Source organism: Dermacentor silvarum, unplaced genomic scaffold (genome assembly GCF_013339745.2).
Source record: "Dermacentor silvarum isolate Dsil-2018 unplaced genomic scaffold, BIME_Dsil_1.4 Seq474, whole genome shotgun sequence".
Lineage (NCBI taxonomy): Eukaryota > Metazoa > Arthropoda > Arachnida > Ixodida > Ixodidae > Dermacentor > Dermacentor silvarum.
Genome location: NW_023606292.1, coordinates 20978 through 35644, shown reverse-complemented (window position 1 = coordinate 35644; position 14667 = coordinate 20978). Strand labels below are relative to the sequence as shown.

Here is a 14667-nt window from a genome sequence, read left to right as displayed (position 1 = left end):
GCTTGGAAAATTTCTGAAGACTCGCAATAATTTGCCATCAGATATTCAAGAAAGCATGTTTCCTTAGACCTAAGACAGCGGTGAACGCAATACGTCTTGCGCACACGTTTGCGTTCGGACAAAAAAAAAAAAAGAAGCATGGCAGTAACCGAAGAAGCGAAAGGCCACGGTCCCTATATCTGTAAGTGAAGATGTACAAAACTTTTCCTACATAAATTATGACACCCATGTTGGCGATAGATGGGAAAATTCCTGACAGTGAGCTTATATTAAAATTGACATCAATCAAGGTGCCTGCATTGCAAAGTACGCCTTGTGCGCTCAATCACCGTCTGATACGCATGTTTGTCACGTCATGCGCCAACGAAGGTGCGTCATTTCCCGAGCTTCGTGATCTTATAAACATCAGGAAGCATAAGTAGGCATGCTTTCCCCGGCGCCCTTCCTTATTTGCTAATTGTCCGATGCAAAGCTGCTTACCATTTATTGGTCCGTTTTGCCTCCGAAGTGGCTTGAAGAAATCATTCCGCTACGCTATCCTGTGAATCCCCACTATGCCCTGCATTCCCAGACTTTGCCGCCACAGACCTGTCACGTGAGTAAACTTCCCAAAAACATGGCCCTGCGAAGATAACAGTTGTTCCACGCAACAGAGTTGGTAGAAAAAAAAAAAAACACTGGGCTCCAATCCGCCCTGTGAAGGGGGTTGGCCAGCCTAGCTGTGGTATCATCTGATCCGATAGACCAATGTGACGTAGCCTTGGGCGATTGAGCAATGCAATACATGGAACGAGTGAGAGCAAGGCAATTAAGTTGTCTAGTCTGACGCCTTTGTGCATATTGACGTTGCTGTTCCCGTTGCCACTCCTCGTGTTCACGCTGCTCTTCGGGACTCCTAACTACGCGTGACCGTCCTACAGCGCTATCACAGCACCAATAAAACCGGTTGCCGGGCAGCTTATGCGACTGCAACGCATGCAACCGTAATCTTTACCGGGAAACACACGCGGCGAACGCTAGGTGCTTTACATTCTTCGAATGCGCCTTATTATCTATCATGTGGTTTCGACGCTTGTTTCGTGCTTTGCTTTATTGAAACTTATACTGGGGTGTGTCTTGCGGCCACAACTCCAGTGGAGATAGGCACTTTTCGCTTCAATGCGTAGAATGGTTTTCTGTCGTCTGTTCCGTTGACGGAGACGAGAAACCCGGAATCCGAGTCATATGCAGCTTCGCTGTAATACATCTCTGGATTTCTCCGCGCATGCGCGGCGAAGGCTCAAGCGCGGCTAGTACAGTTGAGCTACTACACTGTGAAAGCGGCGACGGGAAGAGGACTGCAGGAGCTACAACGTTTCTTCACAGTCGTTCCTGAGTCCATCAGCGCAAATTACAAGAAAAAAAAAAAAAAAACAAAGTGCCGCATGCTGTGATATCTTAGGAACTTTTGTAGCAACCCAGCGCTGTCATCTAGCGCCGCCCCGAAGCGGCCTCGCAATTGCTATAGAATATTCCACTAGATTATAGGATCAGCATGTCCCAACCGCCGCTGCCCGGAACATTATCCTTGCCTCAAGAAACGTGACTGCTGTCGCCTACATGACTTTAGGCGAGCGACGCGCAGCCCGCGATGGCACAGTAGCTCATGAGTTTAAATAACGGATATCTATAGCCATGTGTGTGTCATACGGATTCCTTTTAGTGGATTCCTTAATTGATACAACCAGTGCGAAATATGGACGAACGGTCGGCACGGCCTCAGGCCACAAACTTCGTAAGCGTGTCCTGCGCTAGCCCGTGTGTGCCACGATGGTGGCCGGAACCAAGTGTGCACATAGGGTGTCGACATTATGCAAGAGGTTTACAGCGTCTGTACCAGTTCATGTTTACTACTCGCAGTCGTCTCCGTTCTCGAATCGCTGTTGTGTGCGGGCCGCGGTAATGTTTCTTGCACGTAAGCGTGTTCTTCCTTTCGTTGCAAACGTGTGGCAGAATTAAATCGTCAGTCGACGGGGGCTCCATTTTGTGGCAGGTGATAGTCAAGAGCTCGGTGAGTGAGTGAGTGACAGGTAGCTCATAAATTTACCGACTCCGGCGAAGCTCAGTATGCAACGCCTTTATTCAAAGGAGCCTCCAAAACATCGAAATCCAGATGAAAAACTATTAGACCTTACTTTTTGAACCTTCGAAACTTTATTGTAAATGGCGTCATTACTTTGCGAGTTCATCGCTGTGACGGGAGTATTTATATCAAAAAGCGACACGACCTTAGGCTATTTACACTATTCCCATGAATGCCTTAAACGGCCTTTTTCAGCACTCATGTGCAATGTATTTTGTCATACAACTCAGCTACCAGTGAATTATGGGACTGCCTGCTAAAATGCTTTATTCTCGAACTTGTGCGTCGTCTGCGTGTCTTTTCCTGTCGTGCGCTGTAGTTTTTGGTCTTTTGTTATTGCTACCTTTATAACGCTGAGCTCTAATCAGGTGTCGGGTATCGCACAAGCGCAACAGGTGAATAATTCTGCGTCTGTGCAGTCTGCCCCGATAAAACGATGATGCATGATGAAAACATGGCAACACCTCAGCTTATCGGCAACCAAATTTACATACGTTTTTGATACTGATTGATACACGACACTGACACTGACAAATGGCACCATAAAGGCTATATAGTCCTCACTATATTCATCAGGCCAAAAATACCGCGAGTTGTATTTATCGCCATTGAGATAGTTCAGAGCGTTCTGCCGCCTAGTGGCAATCGTCTTCATTTTTCTTGCCCAAACTAATACACCGAGTATTTTAAGATTTTGATGATCATCATCATTATCATAGTCATTCCTTGGTTCTACTGATTGAAAAAAACCTATGCAAAATCTTATATGAAGCATACGCCCTGTATTCAAAAATATCATATTAACACGTATGTTTCATATGTCCTTTCATATAATAGTAGGAGATTATTGGAAATATGGCGTATGTGTCATATGGATTTTTGAATTGGGAGGGATGGTCTACTTGCTCGCGACAAGCCAACACCAGTACTACCTTCCCTGCACAATCTTTTGGCTTGCGGAGCTAGCGATCTGCTCGTTTCTGCTAACGTTGAGGTAATATTTGGAACGTCATACCCACCATGACGGAAAAAAAAAGTAAGGAAGCCGCTTCCTCCGTTGAGCAATGACGTTTTCAGTTATTAGAAGAGCACTAGGCATACCAATGCCGACGAACAAAATATAAATTACCTTACCATGGGGAGCTAAGTAGGTGAATTGTAAATTTATACTGTAGCGATTGTAATTTCTGTTGTAGCGTCCAAATTTTGAACTGCTCTCTGGTGTCCTGCCAGACAGCAGCGTGTATTTCAACGCAGTCATTGAAGTTTTTTTACCAGAAATGTCACGTCTTGTTTCATCAAACCGGTCAACGATTTCTGTCGCCAGCTGTCATAAAGACAGAAGGAGTTGTCACCCTGAAAGATTTCAGGCGTGCGACAGACATTTCAGCTGTCATTTAAGACACTTTTTGTCGTGGTTTCCGCATTGTCAACTGTTGATATTTGTGAGACTCACCAAATCCATCACAATTGCTGCACTTCAAATACTCAGGATTGTCTATTTGATTACAGCATGCCGACAGCAATGTCCACTTCCACGTAGTGACAACACTTTCTCCGTAAATGGGTGCGACGTCTCGTAGTGACGACAACGCCAGCCGCTTCGTGGTCGAGGAAAACATCGTCGTCATCGCTAGATGACGTCGGCCTTACGTCAGATATTTCTGTCGTTTTCTCCGTCATCTTTGGTGATCGAGTTCTCCACGACAAGCGATCTGGTGCGATTCCTAGAACGTTCCACGAACGAAATCAGTCGTTGTATTTGAACAAAGACTTGTTTTTTGTTTAGTTTTTTTTGGTTTCAAGAGGACCCTCGACAGCTCGCCGAGCACTCCCGTACGTTTAATGAAAGCGCTTTACCTCCTGCAACTCGAGGGGAGTGCTCGACCGGCAAGTCGGCACAGGTGTCGGTGAGAGCGCGCATGAAAAAAACTCTCAAGACGAGCGCTGTCACATATATTCGCCGTTTGACGGCAGCAGCCCCTTCCACGCCAGCTGCTAGTTCTGCGCGCACGCTGTGTCACGACCAACGCTCACCTGCAGCGCAGCTTCAGAATCCTGTCCGCGTTAGGTATTGCGCAGCGTAGGAATATCGTTCAAAAAACAACCGAGGTTCTGGTAATTTAGCGTATTCGCCTGTAAGGATACGGCCAGCATATGGAGGGGGATTTTGAAAAGTGGTGAGTTGAATGAGACATCTTCTCAACCGCTGGGTAGAGCAGCGGGGCTGCCAATTTGCTTGTAGCATCCGCCCTGCTTTTCAGTCTTACTGTCATGCCCCGATGTATGATTATGTCTTAATGATTCAGAGTGAGCTGATGTTGAAAGAATGAAAACTGTTTGCGGGATCCTTCCTTGTTAGCAACATGGTGGCATGTGTAATTACTTTAAAAGTTTGTCACGTCCCCGATTTTGTGTATAAATATGTAAAGCTGAGGTGTCGTCCATTGCGCTATTGCAATTGTCAGTGAGTGTTTCACTTTCTTTATTGTTTACTATAAAGTCCGAGAAGCTAAGCACGCACAACGCGCAATTTATTGGCAGGATTTATTTGGATAACAAAACGAATTGGTGTAGGTTATATTCTAGTTAATATTAGGACCAAAAAGAAGAAACAGTGTTTCATTCGATCACTCTAACAGAATACTGCTTTACGCATTAGATGAACTTCAGAACTCTATTTCTTGCGCTTAATTCTAATTTGGGGAAAAAGTGCATAGTGTAGCTAAATAGAATATGAGCTACATTTGCTGGCTTTCTCACTTACTGTCTGCTGTTTAAGGTTTATAAACAGAGATAAGGTGCCTCAGAAAGGCTGGCCAACGTTTCGATGGGAGGACCTATCGTAAAAGGCCTCCTATAGGATAGGAGGCCTTTGACGAAGATAGGTCCTCATATCGAAACGTTGGCCAGCCTTTCTGAGGCACCTTATCCCTGAGGCCTTTGACGAAGATAGGTTCTCATATCGAAACGTTGGCCTGCCTTTCTGAGGCACCTTATCCCTGTTTATAATCCTTATACATCGTGTGCTACTCCATCTGTCATCCACCTCTTTTGATTTTGGATGTCTGCTGTTTATATATTTCTTCCATCTAGTAATGCAAAGCCTGCCTGAGTCTTCCATTGCTTGCTGCGAGGTCAATAACTTCCTTTCAGTTTTCTTTCTTATCTATAATGTTACAGCCCGACACATTAGTGCTTGCAAAACGAACGAATTATAAACTTTTTCTTCGCAATGACCTCCAAATGCTATCACAACAATATCGGTAAGCTGCCCGTAAAAACATTGCAGCCCCTTCCAATGATCCCCATTATCTGATCCCTTCTAAGATAGCAAACCAGACAATTGTCTAGTGCACCTCTACCACACCTTTGCTACCATCGCTTCCTCATTTTAAGTTAATGTAGCCCAATGTTTCTAACCAAGCGATCTGTTTGTTCTCTTTTCTTTTTCTCCCACCCAGGTACTCTCAAGTGGCCCAGGAGGCCCTCGAAGAAAGGAGAGATTCCTCAGCGCATCTCTCCAAGTCCGAGCGACCGAAGCGCGAGCGTGGTGGCAAGAAGAAGCACCAGCAGCAACACCCAGACAGTGAGGAAGCAGACAACATGCCGACACTGAGCGGATTGCACCTGCCGTCGTCGAGTCCCACCGGCACCGGCGGAGTCGCTGCCCCCGGCATGGCTCAACCCTCCACGGCCGTTCGCATTGCCGTAATGGGAGCGGCTCGTGTGGGCAAGTCGTCGCTCATACAACAGTTCCTGTACGGCCGGGTGCCCAAGCAGCACAACGCCACGGTGGAGGAACTGCACAGGCGAGACTACGGATCCGCCAACGGTGGACGCCACAGGCTGACGTTGGAGCTGCTCGACACGAGCGGAAGCTACCAGTTCCCGGCCATGAGGCAGCTGGCCATAACCACGGCGCAGGCGTTCATCTTGGTCTACGCCATCGACGACCAGGAGTCGTTCGAAGAGGTGCGTGAACGCAGAGCATGGCGTCATATTAGTCACAGCCATATGTGCTTTTGAGTATTGTTGAAGCCGAGGATAATGCATTAGAACGCGGCCATTCTGAGCCAGTGGGACCCAAGAAAAACGCTTACTGTAGTGAAAGCTTTGCTAGAAGACAGTCGTTCTAGGGACGTGCTAGAACTAACAAGAATGACGTTAAATAGACGCGTTCATTGAGTCCTCGATAGACGGAAACAACTCAGCGTCGGCGATTGCGTTACAGCAAAAAAAGGTTACTTAGAAACTTGGACATATACCCCAGTCTTTCTAGGGAAGCTGCAACAGATCGAATTGGAACCAATAGTCATTACACCGCGATGATAGTGGATGCGAAATTCCCCATGAATCCCCAGTAAGCAAACAGGACTGTCGAAAGGTTCTCTTTGTCGTGCATGTAGTCTCCTAGAAAAATAATGACTAAGCCAATGCACCATAAGCCTGTAGGCGGTTCACAGTAAAGTCTACAGATTTTCTTTGACAGATCAATATTCCTGACTATTATTTAGGGCTCATATTTCCTCGCTAATATTATTGAACTTTCAACAGCCATTCTATATTCTATGGACCATTATTGACGAAAAGAAATATATCCTTGACAACTTTCACTCACTGACAATTTACATAATTCAGCATACTAGAGGGCAAGCTGGTAATAAAGCAAAATGGGCAGCAAGAGGTCCACGGAAAATCTTTACAATGGCTAAAATAAATTTACACGGCATTTTTTGTTGCTTTTTTGGCGACAGGCTAAGGCAACTTTAGTCGCACAAGCACGCGGCAGGTACATTGGCTTTGTTCGTTAAATTTTTCCCGTAATGAAATGGACAACAGAGGTAAAAGTAATCCCAGTCGTATCCTGAACAAATGGCTAATTTCAATGCCGCACTGAAGGTGACTGCCTTTAGGAAGCGAATGTCACGCAAAGTATGATCCATATTTTGTCACACACGGAGTTCAGTGTGTCATTGGTTCGTCAGCGGTTTGCCTCTCTAATTATGCTCATCGGGAAACGCATCCCTAAACGCACACCATCAATGCACAAAAGCTGCCAAGATTAATTAGTTACCAGTTACCAGTTTTCTGTTTCCTGTAATTGCTATGTTGTCGCTTAAACAACCGCACAAACTAACGTCCATTATCTTGTTCGCGCAGGTTCGTCGGCTTCGCAACGAAATCCAAGAAGCCCGCTCGGAGCTGGGCAAAGGCATGCCACCGGTGGTCGTCGTTGGAAACAAGGCCGACCTGGCCTTCAGACGCTGCGTCGGCTACGAAGTGGCCGAGACCGTGGCCACCATCGACTGGGAGCACGGCTACGTCGAGTGCTCGGCGCTCGAAGGCCTGAACGTGACGCAAGTCTTTCACGAAGTACTCATGCAGAGCAAGCTTCCCGAGGTCCTAACCCCCTCCAACCGGCGGCGACAGTCCTGCCCGGCACAAGTCCACTCACACAAGCGTCTTTACACCAACGGTGCCAAGAGACACAGCTGCATAATTTCATGAACAGCCCGTGAACCCGTGCAAATTTGTGTTTGTGTGTATTCTTAACTATATCGCAGAGTTCAAACTACCCACGTGGTACGTTGACTGGCGGCTTGAATGGGACAGCAAACACTTCGCTCCATTGAGGAACAAGCCCAAAATGGCCACAGTGTTCTGGTCTCATCTAGGGGTTTGCGCCTGATAAAAGTAAAATTTGCGTGTCGTCGTACCTTTTCGGTGTTCAGATAAGCGTTACGAGACCTTCTTGTTGAGAGTGTTGGTTGAGCCTTTGTGAAGGACTAAAGATGCTGCGCCTTCTTTACTTGTTCGATCACATTGCTTTCGAGGTCTTCGTCTGGTTTGGCAGTTGCACTCTGATTGCACAAGCTCCAGTGACGTATTGTCTGTGTCACGAAGTGTCAACAAAACAAATGAGACATGGCATGTTGACATAGAACTCCTCCAGGTGTCCATTGGAGTTATCTGAGCGAAGCTCAGGTTGCTCGCCGTTTTAAGGAACAGTATAGTATAAAAATCAGTCTAAGGACCTCCAGGGACCCATGACTCAGTGCCGTCAGTAGATGCAAGTATCTTTAAGAAAGCGACCACTTCTTTAGGCACCGCAATTTACATATATGCTGATGGCGCTGCTGAATGGAATGTATCTGGACATGCACATCTGTGGCGCAAGAATGAACCTGGCTAGTGCGGACAGCCCACATGTCTAGAAAAGTGAGATGCCTTATTCACCCGATGAATGCTTTCCATAAGTCAAAGCCTCCTGCTTTCCTTGCACGTGAAAATTTCTGGAAGCATGTGGCGAACACGTTGCCAAGGTCGCTACCCAAACGACCGCGACGCTGACGTCGACGTGTTGCCCAGTTTTCCAGAGGTACTGATTCAGAATGGTGGCCATCTTTTGCTACTGCGTAACACGAACTGTCATTGTGTTCTCACAGCTTTTTTTTTCATGTTGAGAGACTTCTTGAAGTTGTCACGAGAAGCGTCTTTTGGAGAAAATTTTCAATTACATAATCTTTGGCACATATTTCCATGTTGAGGCATCAGGAACAGAAGAGTAGGTCTTCGTTGTTTAGATATCTTGCGCTAGGCACTAAGAAGGCGTGTTCACTAATGCACTGGTACAAAGCCTTGCCTCCCCGTTATGTCCTCGTAGACATTTTCCGTTGGACAGGCAACGCGAGAGCACATTGAGTCAGTGACCTATGACTTTTCTATGATGTATGGTTGTGCTCCTATGAAATGCGGCAGTGGAATATGTATTGCGAGGGCACACTTTTTCGAAGATCAAAGGAACAAGAAGTGTGGATGCCTTCTTGCGAAAAGCTTTCATACCAATCTTACAACCACTATGAGAACTGAAACCAGTAACGTGATTTAGCAGATATGACTAAATGCGCTGCCAATCACAATGGTTTCCCACGCTACGTAAGCTTCGGCCTGTATGTCGGCATGACTACAGGGAAAACTCATTAAATGCGTTTTCAATCACGCTATATAACTGTTGTTATTGTCCGTGTTATTGGCCTTATATTTGTTGCATTACATCTTTTTAAACAGGGACGGTTTTATCTACATACAAGATCAAAACGTTTCGGTTGTGCACATCAAAGTAATATATGTAAATACACAAGCCATGTCAATGTCTGGGTTCCACTATTACTCGTGATGCATTCACCCGCATAGATGCATGTGCGTGCATGCTGGAATCCGCCCTTGTGCTATTTAAGCTATATGTGTTTTTATAACGTTTATATTGTCCTGTCATTGTAATATAGTCCTGTCTCCGCAGTATTTATTTCCTCAAAAATAATCTCTGCTCTCACGTTTTCTTTTTGCGCGCACTGACCGAGTCTTCCAATAAAGAAATTCTGAAAAGAAAATGTCTTTGCTGTGTGTTTTATCAATTCTTCGAAGGTGTTGTAGCATACCATATTAGAGGAGTGATGGAGAGAAGCTACCTCCAGCTGACTACATGGTTCCACAATGCGTTTTTAAATGATTTGGTAATATCGCTCTTACATGGACGTATACCAGGACATATATAGGCAAAAATACCTCGTCAATAATTTAAAAATCCTTAGGTAATGTCACCTTTATTGTGCGACAAATTGACTTTCCTGAAGGGTTAAAAATTGTTCGAATGTATACCACTATTTTAGATTTTAAAATATAGAATATTGAAAGATTTTTTAACATTTTGTTAATTATGCACGTGCTAAAACGCACCCGGCTCTGGAAGCGAAACCTACAACGAGACAACATAGATGATTCCAACACACATTTGCTTTGTCCTATAAAACTACTAAAAGATGCACTAATCTTCTTCGGTACATTTATTTATAAAACAGGCACGTGGAAGTTCGTTAAATGAAACAGTACAAATAGAAGCGCGACATAGAAGATCCACCAACACAATTGTTAAGTTCTATAAAGCTGTAAAAAGACGCACTAAGCTTGTTCTGCACATTTCTTTCTATATCAGGCATTTACACGTTCCTTGATCCTATAACAAAGTTCAGTCGGCATGAATCCCGCGTGCAAAGGGAATGGTGTCGAGGAAGCGTAGAATATTGGGAACCACAGCGTCTAGCAAATTTTGTTGCCGAGACGGTTTTTTTAGTCGATCGCATATTTGAGTCAAATGCATGGTCTAAGCAAAAGCTTTTAGCGAAATAAACGTTATACTGATAGTCAAATATCGAATAACTGTTTTCGCTTTCAGTGACAGCAAGACCCACTGCTTTGCTGCAACACTAAACGAACAGCAATATATTTTCTACTGTAGTGTAATAGTAATAGCAATATTCCGTAGAAATTCTGTTACTCATTGCGCAACACTGGTCATGAACTTTTCTTTCTCTTAACAAAATTCGCGCTTTATTTGCCTATCCGTACTCTGTACAATACTGTTTAATTCATAACTCTCAATGACAAGTTATACATTCAGGATTAGACCTATTTAAACAAAGGAAAGCAGTGTTCGGTGTCTAACTACACAATAACTTAGAAAAGCCTGGTAAGATATGTGCTGTGAAAAATGCCAGCTCAAGGTTGAATAAAATACACATTGTCAAAGGATAAGGGATGGTATTTCGTATTCACGACTATTGAACCAATATAAAGCCACGAAAGGGCAAAATTGTCATAGACCCGAATGCAGCACGAAGATACAAAGGAGCCAGCCCCGCTCCCCCCGGGTTTCTCAAAAAGGAAGCTTTACAGCAAAGGAAAAATTATTGCCTCAAAAATAAGTACAGGAAAAACGTTTTTCTCTACTGCGAATATTTCGTTCTGAGAAACCGGTGTGGGTTTCCTTGGGGCTCGATGGAACATTAAAGTGCATGACTCTTTTCCTGTGCACGAACCTACTCACCCTTCCGGGATACGTCAGAACTGATTTACCTGTATACTAATGCCTGATGACTTGAATTATGCCAGGAACTTTAGAAAATGCTAACATATAGCTCATCCTTAAGCAAGTAAATGTCAGAACATCAAGAAATAAAATTTCCACAGGCTTTGTTGCAGTGCTCAGTATATTTCAATATTGTACAAACTACAAAAAAATTCAAAAAAAAAACACATTCGCTCTTCAGATGACGTCATCCTCTTCAGTAACGCCAAAGGCTCGACTAAGAAGAAATAATTTACAGCATTAAGAAATAAAGTGCAGAGAGAGGGTTGAGGATTTATCCATGTATCACCCAAACGCAGTTCCCCGTCAACGCAAATGGGAACAAATTGTTGGCATTTCTTTATGACCACAGTTTATACATTTGTGAACATAACACAAACATATTCTTTGCATAGTTCTGACTTTATTACTTTAAAAAGTTTTATTTATTAATTGGTTCGAAAAACTATACACCGCTGCACCTTAACTCCAGCTTATCAATAATGCAACGATGAGCTTTGCACTCAAATTTCCATGCTTCAGTCAGCATTTCAAGGAATAAAACTCAGCCTACCTCATGTGATATACTGAATCTTACAGGGGTACGCCCAACAAAAGCCTAGTAAGAGGAGATTTCTTGGTTGGTAGAATGTTTATTCAGTCTGCAAAAGTGTACAGTTATACAAGCCATTTTGATAAGCATTATTGTGCACAAGAATAAGAACACGGACAATGTAACAAGAACGGACAGGCGCGCACTTCCATCTCCTATTTATTCCCCAAAAAAGCGACATTATATAACTCACTCACTTGCGAAAACAGGAAAACAGCACGAAACGACAAAGGACCAAGAAGAGCATCAGAAAGATGCAGCGCCAACAAATTTTTTTTATTCGAAGCACGAGATTAAGCAGTCTCCTATAGGTTCCACGTGACAGAAAAGAGAATGGGATGAACGCAGCCCGGAGAAACAGACGATTTTTTATTAAAAGCAGGCGATTAGAAAGCCCTAGGTCACACGTGACAGATAAGACACTTTGCTATCACGTGTAACCTAGTGACCTGGTTATCCTTCTGCTTCGAATGAACATTTATGTGAGTCAGTGCTGCGTTCATCCAGTCCTATTCTTCGGGCATTGTTGTTTGCCACTGTTTTCACAAGCGGGGAATTGCAACATGCCCAACGTTATGGTTCTTTCAAAATAATAATCTTCCTGCTAGACCACTGGCTGATCTCCAAATCAACATTTTCATATTTTGAATAAAGTTTTGTACCGTACTTGCGCGCGTTAGCTGCCAGATTAGTCCACCATAAATACGAAGTGAATGTCGTCTGAGGCGACGCCGGTCAAAACATGTCGATTTCACTGCAACAGACAGGTGGCGTCATCTGTTACAGCGGCGAGCACCGTGTGTTTGCTCCCGCCGTGGCAGATGGCGCCACCGTGGACTAAGTTGGCAAGTAATGCCCGTAAAGGTGGTATCGCACTAAACTTTATGAAAAATGGCTCCGCACGAAGCGTTACAGCACATATCAGTCAATTGTGTAGGAGGAAAAGTGGCGCTCTTGTTTATGCTACATACAGTACCAATTTGAGCAATGGGACAACGATAGCAGAAGCGCGTTTCAGAAAAGGCTCAAAGCTATTTTCAGGCATTGGGTGGTTGCTAGGGTCGTAAACAAAGTTGCGAGAGAGGGACAGTTACGTTGCGCAGTGCCCGCCTTAATTTCGAAACGCAAGGAGCATCGTGTCAGAAGCTACCTGTGGTAATGCATTTAGGTTACAGAGAGAGTGGTTTAGCGCTCTTGCGTAGTGAAAAATATTGCTGCCGTGAGAATTGCCAATGAAGATGTGATTGTGAGTGTAGGCAGAAATTATATGGCGGCTAATCGGTCACTGTCAGCGCCCTACATGACACCGCCCGGACTGTAGATGTGCATGGCGGTGGTGTCATCGGTGAACTTTAAACAGCACCTGCCTTTTCCGTTTGTTTTCGATGGCGGCCGTTACTTATCGTTCCTACGTGGGTTTGAAAACCTCTGCCTTGCACTCCCATGCTTTCATTCATATATTTCTCCCGAAAACATCCGAAGCACATAGGTAAAAGAAAGAAGGTCATCCACAAACGCATAAGCAAAAGTTATTTTACTTAGGTGTATGAATCAGCTTGTTTTTTGGTGAAATACGCCTCGGCAAACTCACGCTCTACTTGGTCACAACTTCGTTTTAGAGTAAGGGTAGCAGGTTCCTTACGTTCACACGTGCAAGTCTTACAATGATGCAGCATATGCGAACTAGTATAATTCTTAACCCACAGCACGTGCCAACAATGTGAGCATAGGCCAATCTGGCCGATGTAGACCTGCCCTAGGAATATTCATTACGTATTTCTGATTTTAGGTAAATCTTCTTATCAAGCATTGCAAGGGACTTTTCATTTGAAGTTTTCCCGCATTGTTTCAACTGACTTTCCCAGTCAGCTATAATACCTTCGGTCGGTCAAACCCTGCAAAAAGAAATTCAAAAGTAGCCTTGCGAATTCTGCAATTCAACGTCGCGAGGAAAAGAAAAGGCTGGTAGTCCTACCATACTTTCATCGAGTGATACTCATTCTAAGAACGCAGCCTGTAAGTATGGCATTCCAGTAGTTTATTCTACGCCTTGTAAACGAAGGAGCACTGGCAGCAGTGTAATGAGAAATTGAAAAGGATAACCTTGTTGTTAAAGTAAACAAGCTAGGTTTTTTGTTTAATATTCTGTTGGAGCATTTTATCACAGTCACCTAATTCTTGCAAGGTTTACATTGGTTAGACTGGCCGATGCGTAAATGATCCGTTATAAGAGCACGCGCACTCGACTAAGAACAGAAGTGACTCACATCTGGGCCATCAGTGTAAGTCTTTGATGTGTTCCCCTGTGCAATCTGCCGCCCGAATTCTAAAAGAACGTCGTGACCTAGTCGTGTCTAATTTGGTTCAGTCCTGTTTTATCAAGAAAAAAAAGAATAATCGTGTAATTAAGCAATTTATTGTGCACCACCACATTAGGTTTAGCTCCCTGGGAGATCATGCTTGGCTAAACATTGGTGGATGTTCTATTTCTTGTCCCTCCTGACATGTGTGTTTCAGTTCGCACGTTCTTTTTATTTTTTTATTTTTCACATTTGTTCACCCACGAAAGCGATATTCCGCCTCTTCGGGTATTATATATGAAAACGCGGACATTTAGTGCACAATAAAACGCATTTTTTACGTAGCTAAGTAAAAGACAATAATTACCTTTCGAATTAGGAACGAGAAGAGGAGAAACTGAAGGGCCTGATTTTTTTAACCACGGCCATATGAAACAAACTGACAATCGAGCTCAGGAAAGCGCATGAGAAAAGTTTCGTGTACATGGGCTACAACCGGAACCGAGCCTACGAAGAAATTCAAATTCGCACCAAAAACGGCAGGACTATCCCCATAGTGGAACAGATCAGAATCCTAGGACTCATCATCGAATCCAAGGGCACTAACGGAGAAACCGTCAAGAGGCTAGTAACTAAAGTCACCAACGCAACAAGGCTAATCAAGAGAGTCACAAACAAACACCAGGGAATGAAAGAAGCTAACGTCGTCAGACTTATATATTCG

At 44.1% G+C, this 14667-nt stretch overlaps 1 protein-coding gene across 2 annotated transcripts; it reads left to right on the top strand.

The window, feature by feature from the left end:
* The first annotated feature begins 355 nt into the window (after positions 1 to 355).
* On the top strand, positions 356 to 9516 carry LOC119435130 (GTP-binding protein drn-1). 2 transcript variants are annotated; one of them, XM_049659711.1, is made up of 3 exons: positions 356 to 595; positions 5587 to 6097; positions 7286 to 9516. In XM_049659711.1, exons 1-3 carry the CDS (start codon positions 555 to 557, stop codon positions 7631 to 7633), a joined length of 900 nt encoding a protein of 299 aa, XP_049515668.1. In that variant the 5' UTR covers positions 356 to 554; the 3' UTR covers positions 7634 to 9516. The 2 variants fall into 2 exon arrangements, with proteins under 2 accessions (XP_049515668.1, XP_037557994.1); XM_037702066.2 differs by lacking the exon at positions 356 to 595 and adding an exon at positions 4148 to 4302.
* The last annotated feature ends 5151 nt before the right edge of the window (positions 9517 to 14667 follow it).

Coding starts and splice junctions, on each gene's coding strand:
- LOC119435130 (XM_049659711.1), top strand. CDS start 555: ATGCCCTGCATTCCCAGACTTTGCCGCCACAGACCTGTCAC. Junction 596..5,586: donor TGCCGCCACAGACCTGTCAC/GTGAGTAAACTT, acceptor TCTCCCACCCAG/GTACTCTCAAGTGGCCCAGG. Junction 6,098..7,285: donor ACCAGGAGTCGTTCGAAGAG/GTGCGTGAACGC, acceptor TTGTTCGCGCAG/GTTCGTCGGCTTCGCAACGA.